The following is a 9822-nucleotide window of genomic DNA, read 5'->3' on the forward strand; positions in this document are numbered from 1 at the left end:
GGCTGCACTAGATTGGACGTGTATTTCCGCATACGCACCCACCCAGCCCATGACCAGTATCTACAATTCATGGTAAGTGGACAACATTACCAGTTCATAATACCATCCTTTGGGGGGGTCACCACAGCCCCAAGGGTGTTCAAAAAGTGTCTTGCGTTTGTAGGAAATCATATTTGAAGAGCAGACATCCACATAGTTCCATACCTAGACAACAGGTTAATCAAAAGCAGACAGCAGTGTCTAGCACATGCTTTGGACTCAACTTACTGTACAACTTAGACTTTATAGTCAATGCCGATAAATCTCCTCTGCAGATCGAAACCTTTCTAGGATCGATTCTCAGTGCTGTCGTGGGGAGAGCATACCACAATCAGCACAAGTGGTTTGTATTTTAACAGCTCCTACCTTTAGTAATTTTAGGGTAATGGAGCGAGTGATATGCTAATGAAGCTCCTCTCCTAGGTATGATGGCATCCTGTATAACAGTCCTCCCACATGCCAGCTTGCATATTGTATGGATGGCCTTATTGTGAGAAGCCCACAGGCTCACCACCAGGGCCAATGATGCAGCCAAATACAAGCATTTAGTTCATTTGTGCATCTCTAAACAGAGACCTTCTTAAGATGTCTGTTCCGGATATAGTTGCATTTTCCCTTACCCTTCATAAATAGGTTTAGCTTACACCTCTAAACTCCTTCACATAGCGGCTATAGCTAAGTTCATGCAGAACAGGGAACATGTCATTTGTAGATTCATGCCAAAAGCATTCATTGAAGGACACAAGAGAATCATACCTCAAGGGTACCACATGCCTGGAACCTTAATATTGTACTGATCAATTCATTCATTTTGTTTGTGGTTTTTCATTGTCCCTGTAACTTAAACTATTCCTTGCAAGTTCATAGTCAGAGGGGTGCTTAGGACAGACCCCAAGTTCTTATTTAAAGTGGTACCTATTTCATGTCAACCAGAGTGTTGCATTGCTTGTGTTGTTTCCCCAACTAGATACAGTTGCTTAGAGAGTGGTACATACTTTGAGTGCTCTTTCTTCCTTTTTTGCTAGAACTACATCTTTTAGAAAGACCAATCAGCTTATTGTAGTCTTTGCTAAATCTTATAAAGGACAGCCTACTCCCAAAGCAGGATTTGCTATATGTATTCAAATTGCCTATGCAAAAGCAAAGCAAGTACTCCCTATACAACTTTGGGTTCACTCTATGCTCAAAATTGGAGCCACTATGCCTTTCTTAGGTAACATTCCTTTTACAGATACCTGTAAAGCTGCATCGTGGTCTACATCTCACACATTCACAAAGTTTTCTTGTGTGGCCATCTTAGCTTATTATAAGCTCTTGTTGGCCAGGCAGTAGTCAGAACTTAGTCCAAACAGCTGCATCACCTGCCTATTAGCTACTGAAAAGAGGAAAATACTTTACAGTTGACACAAAGCATGTGTAACTACAGCCACACCTGCTGCAAACTGAGCATGTTGCTTATCAAGTAAGCATCTGTTCATAGCCTGTAGTGCTGTAGATTAACATGCACCCGTCTTCGTCCCTAGAAGCGGGCAGTGATCGCGCGTTTGTTCCAATGAGTACATATCTTCAACACAAAGCACGAGACACATACCTAATATTCACAGAACTTCTTTCACCTGCTGAACGAAAATAAAATCGAAGGGTGGAGTCGGAGCCTGTGTGCATTGGCACACTTAAGAGCAGGGAGTCACAATATCTAGTGGCTAGAAGCTTCTTCAAAGAGAAACAACTGAAAATGTCTGAGCCCTCACTTGGGGGGCAGGAGTATGCAACGCATGTGAATGTACAGTGATACAGACTGAACAAATGCTGACAAGCCAAGTAACATTTCCTTATGCTCCGTGACCTGCCTTTCATGTTGTCTAGCTTGCTCTGCGGGCAGCTATTGGAACTACGTTGTTACTGTTAAGTGGCTATGTCATTTCCTTTTTTACAGGCGACTAGGTGAATCACAAGTTGTATACAGGACTTTTTGGCTTATGTGTATTATAAATACATACTTTCTTTGCAAGCTAACGCCACCACCACTAGGCCTTTGCTCTGAATTCCCATTTCCAGCTGCTCTCCTCTTCTTTGAGGCTGAAGGTGTACATTCTTGTGTACTGCTGTTTCACATGCACTAGTTCTGAGTTCTCCAGTTGTTTTTACAAATGGCTTTGTTGAGACAACATGGTTTGGGAAATATATGTTGGAGGCATGTGTGGCTGTAGATACTCATGCTGTGCATATTACTGCCATCTAATGTTGGTCTCGGATCTGTGTACGTTTTCTTTTTCTTTGAAGAAGTCTTTTGAGTCACGAGATAATGTGACTCATCCTCTTGCTGGTAATGCATATGGTTATCGACTCAATTGTTAGATTGTTTTCTTTCCACTGTCTCGTTGGGGGCTATGTGCTCCCATGCTCTGGTTCAACACCGTCATGGTGCTCTGTTTGATTTACACAGGCTCCTTCCCTCCATCTGTATTGTTTTTGGGCACATTTCTGTTTTTATCTTCACTTCATGTCAACAATTCCTGCTTTGACCGGGTGGCTGTCAGTCAACGTCAGCCCAACATGAGTCTTCACCCTGAGGGGCCTACTTCCATCTCCTGGCCACGTCTCACCCACTACGTCTCCACAGTGATGGAATGGACGCCAATTTCCTGCTTTCCTCATTGCCACGCGAAATACCCTTGGCATTATCTCCATAAAGTCTGTGATCTGGTCTGTCTCCAGTCCATAATTAGGTTGCCTGCAACACCTGCAGCTCCTTCTGTTCCAAGAAAACCCTCCACAACCATTGGACTCGATGTCGCATAGGAGCGGAGACGACAAACCAGACTTTTTGGGCCCAAGGACATCAACAGAGGGGAGAGGGGTGGAGGGGGTTGGCACACCTATCCAAACCAGTCAGGCGAAGATGTGGAGGCTTTCTCCTCCTACAACAGCCCGGCTCTGATCTGAAGATAACGGATCTTCCACCAGCACAACCAGCCATGAAACGATACTTACTGGATAAGTAATGTCTTCCTTTCACTAAAAGCACCCAGAGCCTGGAGCGCTCTCTGGTGATATGCAGTAAGTGTAGCTGACATCAGAGGAGTAGTTTTGTCTGAGTGACCAGGAGATGTAAGTGTTAACCAGAAGCATCTCCAGTTGCCTTCTCCCATCACAGAAACAGAGTCAAATCAAATTACTCACTGCAGTACGTCGGATTGGGGACATGGGTAACTACTGAGCATTACTACACTTACTTGCACCAAACCATTGCATTTCTAAAATGTTACCAGTTGTTTGAAAATAAAGTTGATGGACCATTTAAAATTAAATAAATTGCTCTGATAATAGGACAAAGGGAGAATTTGGGGATCTCGGGTCTTTTCTTAAGTTATCTAATTCTTCTAATTTTGTTAATTCCTTCCCAAATTGTTTTTCTTGCAGGGGCTTGTAACACTGAGCGCTACGTGCTGAATCTGCCTTTCTGATCGTCTGAGTTTCCAAGTCTGAAGTAAAGTAATGTTGAAGGTTCCGGAGAAGGTCAACTCTACCGCCCTTCGTCAGTTCTGCTACTTCTCCTTCTGACTTTGTGGTCTCGATCATGGACTCGATAAAACGAGAATGATGGCTTGACTTCACAAGGGTTCGGTTTCCTTTCTAGGGTAGGGAGGGGGTGCCTGATTGATTTGCACTTTTCTTCCAAGCCTGGATCACACCCGCTAACGTCAAACAAAAGGAAGATTATCGTGACTGCAGAACACTAAGCTGGTGTATCCGTTGCACCTTCACATCATGACCATGCAGCAGAAGGTCAGTGGGTGGAATTGAACCTTTATTGCAAATTAAGCACATGTTCCTTGTTACAGACATTATGGGAACTTGAACTCTTGTTTTGTAATAGGTTACTCATTTCAGCTGTTCTGCTCATGTTGATCGCGCCAGACCAGAGCGATGACAGCTTCTGATATACTTTAAAAAGTGAAGTTTATTCCTTGTAGACGTTTACCCCATTAATTGAAGAACCCTTTCGAAGGTAGCACTAGGACTGTTCACCGAGCTGCTTTGTAGGAGTGATTGCTAGGAACGCAGTTCTTTGTGAGTGGAAGGGTCACGATACCACTGATGAGTAACCTACCCTGGTGCAGTCTGCCAAAAAGAGAACCTCCTAAAAGTAAGTGTAATAGAAAAGAAACAAAACACGTTGGGCAACACTGTCCAGAACTACAAACCACTAGGCTGATCACCCCTCCTAGGTCCTGTAAATGTTATCCTTTCGTTATTTAACCGAACTGTATTCTTTAGATCTCCTGTTTACCCTTGTGACCTTAGCATCCCATAACGTTTGATAGAAAAGGACACCTTTGTTGTTATGTATTTTGGGCTCAGTTTGTTTCTGCCTTCACTCTCCCCCGCATCGTTGATGCAGACAAGCTTGGTTGAATCCCCACATGTTGGCAATATCCGTTCCGTTTTCTGGAACTTTTGGGGTTGCACTAGCAGGAGACTCGGGTTCAACGCATCTCCTTCATCAAAGTGAATTACATTGGCAGTGGGTTTTAAAGGTATTCTTAAGGGAAAATCTTGCAAACAAACTTCCTCATTTCATTTCAGACTGCCTTTGAAAGGTGGAGTATTGCAGATGTCTTGCTGAATTTCGCTTCTTCCTGTTTTTTTTTTATTAGGGTGTAGTTGACTGCATCAGCGCCCACCCACTTCATTGCCACAAACTAAACACACGTAGCAGTAGGTTCAGTCGTTTCTGTGTGTTTTGGTTTAGTGGTTTCAGGGGTGTTTTCTTGTTGTGCAGAAAATCGTTTGCCTGTACTTTTACAAACATACAACGGGAATTGCAGACTGCTGTATGTGTGAAGTTTTCTGCTGTGATATGGAAACATTTCCAGTTGTCTTAACGTGTTTCAGTACGTCACGAGAAAAGAATGTCTCCGGCAAGCTGATTGGTGTATACCGAATAGTGTTAGTGACTAAACCAGCTGTTTTTCTGTTACTTACTTTTGTATTTTACTTTTGATTATTTGGTTTTTGGGATGTGCTAAGGGATTGTGTGGGTTACGCACACTTTGTAGGTGGGACCCAAAGATATAGATATTTTATTGCACAAGTCGCAGACCTGCTTTATTTGGTATTAAGGCGGTGCAAAAGTCACTCAAGTGGTAAATGTGTTTAATGAGCACATGGTTAAGGCTGCACCTTTGATTTGGGTCTTTCAATGCGATTTGCCTGATTATTCAAGTGGCTCTGCCAAATAAGGAACAAATGGCGGTCATGGTTTAGTTTACCTGCCTGTTTGTGACGGAGTGTGCGATGGGGAAGTGGGAGGATGAAGTCAAATTCAATTTCTTGTAACAAGGGTGAGGGCTTGGGAAGCATTTTTCATCTCCTGTTAGATGCTGCATAAACCGAATCGGTGTGACCCACGGTTATTAAAGTGTGAATGAACTAACCACCATTTCTTAATAAGAAGTAAAATATACAATGAGAATCGTAACTTCAGCTATTTTGTTTTTTGCACAAAATATGTTGTTGAGGTTTTAAAAAGAGGATGTTGCCTCTAAAACAATGCACCTTTAGTTTGTCTGATCATTCACTGGGTTTCTGCACATTTCCTTTCTAGTCGTGTATGAATCTGTCTCCAGTAATCCACTTTGCTTGTTGTTTCTACAAGAGAAACATCTTAAACTGTTCAAGAGATCTGGTGTCTTCACTGCTGCGACCTCCTCTTATGACTGAGCCTTTGGGACCTTTTTACTGTTAAGCCCTGATAGTAACAGACCATGGGTTCATCCCAGTGTTGTGCAGGAATGCACTGTTTTGTCAAAAGCGTGCAAAGAGGCAGGTAGAAGCTTATTGTCACCTGTCCCTGCTCGATGCGTGGGATATCCCTGCATTTGAAAGCTCTTGAACATCTCCCCTAGAATTGCTGGACAGAGTTTCATTTTGAATTTTGGGTGGAAAGCTCTTCACTCATTGGCTCATCATGATGCGGAAATTGAGTACAGCCAAGAAGGAAAGTTGCTTAATGTTCTTTTTTTTCTTCCTATATTTAAATTCTGTTGTGTTGTGTTAACCACACAGCCATGTCACGGGCAATCGTGGTGGCGATTATTGCACTCGGAAGTGTTGAGGCTTGAACTAGTGATAAGGTAGTTTCATTTGAGCGTGGATGCTGTTGCAATCTCCTTTACTCCTCTCTGATATTTGCCAAATGAGCACGGTAGGGGTTTTTTCTCTGACCAATGTGATAAAATTGAGTGAAAAGGAAGCACTAGACCAGGCCCTGGGGATTTGGTTTGAGATTCAAGGTATGTGGTTTCCGCTTTGTGCACAATATCCTGATTGCTCCGAAGAGGCAATGCTGTAAGAGTTGAAGTGAAGGTCTCCCCGCGGACGGGCTGAGGTACTGGTCAATGTCTGCGTAGGCTTCCTTTTTGAGATTGGAACATTTCATTTGTATTAGATGAAACAAGCGCCTTGTGGGATTGTACACCACAAACTACCCACAAGAGCAAAGATATCCTTCACTGTGAATCAACCATAGGAGGATATTTCTCCTTTAAAAGACGACCTCTGTATTTTTTCATCTGGGCTCCAAAAACGGGATCTCCATTTATATTTTATTTAAATGGTGCCAAAAATTAAAAACCAAATTCAGATTTGTGCATAATCTTAAACTAAACCAAGGTTTATATTTTTAATAGATTTTCAAACAATATAAATAAATATCCTCTAGTTAAATAGATTCTAGTTGGATGTATGCTGTGCCTTTTGATTAAATTATTCCAACAGTTTAAGGATTATATGCACACATAACTACACTGAAAATTCCAACAAAGAGATTCACACGTATCTCTTGAGCTATTTGGATGAGAAAGAGATTAATCATGAGAAAGTAGACCCCACTGCTCTTTGTTTTGAACAATACATTCAAATGGTAAAACTGCAGAAGTGTTTTTTACTGACTCGTTTAATAAGTTAAATTAGTATCCTTCAGCCAGAAGATCAAACAAACCCCTCTCTATTTTGAATTTGGACTTAGCTCCAGATTCTTTTAATAGGTCATATGACAGATAGTATTAAGACCTGCCAGTGCACATTAATGTTCACTAACTTAAAAGGGTCAGTCGTGGTGAAACCAGATTACCAAGCATTTTTTCCATCAAGTGTGTGGACCAAGATTCTCAAACGAAGGACTGAAGACTGGAGAGTGCAGAAAGTGCATAGATACTCACCAACAGAACCCTTCTGCTCTCAAAATGATTTTCAGATTGTTGTAAACATTATTCCAAGCCCTTCCTCAGACACATTTCAGAATTATGACCCCCAGCAGCGACTCCTCCACTATCTTCCTCATTGCTCACAATTTAAGGGGTGAGGTAGTGGAATGAATTGCAAATGCTCACAGATTATCAGCCTGTCTTGTGGGGGGGAAGGGGGTCACTATCTTGGTGGTTGTCATTCATGGTGAATGGTTAGAGAAGCCTTCGGTTTATTGCCATTCCAAGAATATATCTTTACATGACCTGGACCACATGCCACATTTTTAATGGACATAAAAATACTTGGCTTTTACAAAGACTTTCACAGAAATTGCAAACTACGCAGAGCTTGACCAAATTAAAGGTGCTTAATTCTTGTTCCACCCAAACGAAAATATGGAAATAAACAGGTCTACTCAAAAGCGGAATAAAATGGGGAACATTATCGCAGTATATATTTGTTTTTTGTTGTAGTGGTTATGTTTTTTTACATCATTCAGTGTTAAGAGTTCATTATACTCCTCTTTCTTAATTGGGAATACAACTAGTTGAGCCTCCTAGTGACCTGCACTGAGGTTCTGCAAGAGTTAAGTTTCACTACTACTGCAGTAGGTGAGAGGACTACATTCATCTGAAATTGTTTAAAGTCAGGACAATGTGATGAGTATGGTGACAACTTGACTGTGCATATCCTTGAATTTTTCAAACCCTGTCAAGATCACCCAGTCTTAGGCTTTCCATCTCCCTTGCAATGAATGCAAAGTTATGCCCTTTTGGTCTCTCCCCGGCTTTAACTGAGTTCTGGTTCGGAGCTTAAAGCTAACTTTTAGGTGAGAAAGTGTGGACTGTCTAACTACCAATCTTCTATTGAATACAGGATGATGGTGGCTAAATCCCATCTTTTCAAAATCAGAATGTTCATCAATTATGCTATTTCTCTTACAGTTATCAACTATTGCACATTCCTACTGGTTAATATTTTTTTCAAATTCGCCTACTTTTTACAGTTTTGATGTTGAATGATTATGCATTCCAACGTTCTGAACTTTGCTTCCCAGACGTCTGCCTTTGGGTAACCACAGCTGAAGTGGTTTCTGCTGAACCTTCTACATGTATTTTGCTGTGATTGTGGGACTGGTGCAATGGCTCTGAGATCTTCTTGGTGATCCCTAAGCCATGTGCCTGGGAGTGAAACGTTGCTGTGATTTTTGTGGGATCGAGAAAAGGTGACGGACACACAGTAGAATAATAGGGTATGTTGGTTATCTGTATGAAAGAGGATGACTGCTGTGCTTTATGCTGGACGTGTGCAGAATGGGCTCTTCAGGGACTCGTACTGGATCCTGGGAACAAGTGAGACTCAATGCGAATTGCTCAGTTGCTTCCTCGGTCTGATCTTTGGTAGTGGGAACAGGCTGGAGTGTCAGCTGGGCCTCGCACCAGACTCTATCTTAGCCTTCTAGCCACAACTTTCTTTCTAAGTCGATTGGAGGTAGACACTCACTCCTGAAAGAAGTTTCAACAAAATATCTGACTTTTCTGCTAATTCTACAAGCTGGTCTTAAAGTGATCTGGGGGACAGCCTGCTTATTGACTTTGAGGCTTGATTAGTAGTGTTTACTGATTGGAGGAGCAGTGGGTGGATTTGTTTTGTTAGTTTGGAATGTGTAGTGTATGAATGGAAATAGATAACCATCGACGCTGGTTAGTGAATAAAATACAGGAAGCGTTTGGTCCCGTTAATGACCTCTGCAAAGCGAAGTCCGGCATTCCTAGCGTCAAAGTATGGAGTCAATGACCACAAGAAGTAAATAGCTGAAATGTAGGAACCTTATTAAACCTACAGTGCTGCGTGAAGGGGACAAGAGTGCGTGTGTATGAGATAAAGGGCTTCTTAATCAGTACTGTGTAATTCAAACATTTTGCTATGTGTGACTAATTGTATTTTTTTATGCCTGACCTTTTCTCACACATTTCTTAAACTATTTTGGTACGACTTAAAATTCCCATCCTGTACAGCAGGAATGAAAAGTCGGTTAGGGTTTGGTCTGGGGAGGAGGGGAGTGAGGGTCGGTTCCTGAAAGAGAAATGAACTGCTCCGATTCATTGTTTTTGCAGATTATCCAGTTTACTTGGATTTTTATTTTATACATAGAATGTTTCTTAATTCATGTCATTGCTGTTTTTTGTTTTTCCTGTTTAAAAAATGTAGCGTTTTCCTTAGCCATTAAAACAAAATCTTGTTTTTTTTAAGAATATTGAAAATAAAGCATTTAATACTACCTTGGTGTCCAGGTGTGTACCGTTGTAGTTTTGTCTTGTAGGCATGAAATGTTTTTATCCATAAGACATTGTGCACAACAATTGTGGAAATGGTGAAAAGATCCCAAAGTCATCAGTCGGGGGATTTGTAAAGTGCACTACTCACCCATGAGGGTCTCAAGGCGCTGAGGGGGAGAGGGGCTGCTACTGCTCTAACAGCAAAGTCTTGAGGTGTCTCCTGAAGGTAAGGAGGTCCTTGGTCTGGTGC

General features: G+C 41.8%; 1 protein-coding gene across 2 annotated transcripts in view; it reads left to right on the forward strand.

Moving 5' to 3' along the window:
- Window positions 1-9574, forward strand: part of LLGL1 (LLGL scribble cell polarity complex component 1) — a 261337-nt gene extending 251763 nt beyond the window's left edge. For both annotated transcript variants that reach the window (XM_069210096.1, XM_069210097.1), the window contains exon 22: window positions 3463-9574. In XM_069210096.1, the coding sequence (XP_069066197.1) occupies window positions 3463-3472 (10 nt within the window). In that variant the 3' untranslated portion in view covers window positions 3473-9574. The remainder of the gene's footprint in view (window positions 1-3462) is intronic.
- Window positions 9575-9822: the final 248 nt, after the last annotated feature.

The sequence above is a fragment of the Pleurodeles waltl genome, chromosome 10, assembly GCF_031143425.1.
Source record: "Pleurodeles waltl isolate 20211129_DDA chromosome 10, aPleWal1.hap1.20221129, whole genome shotgun sequence".
Classification (NCBI taxonomy): Eukaryota; Metazoa; Chordata; class Amphibia; order Caudata; family Salamandridae; genus Pleurodeles; species Pleurodeles waltl.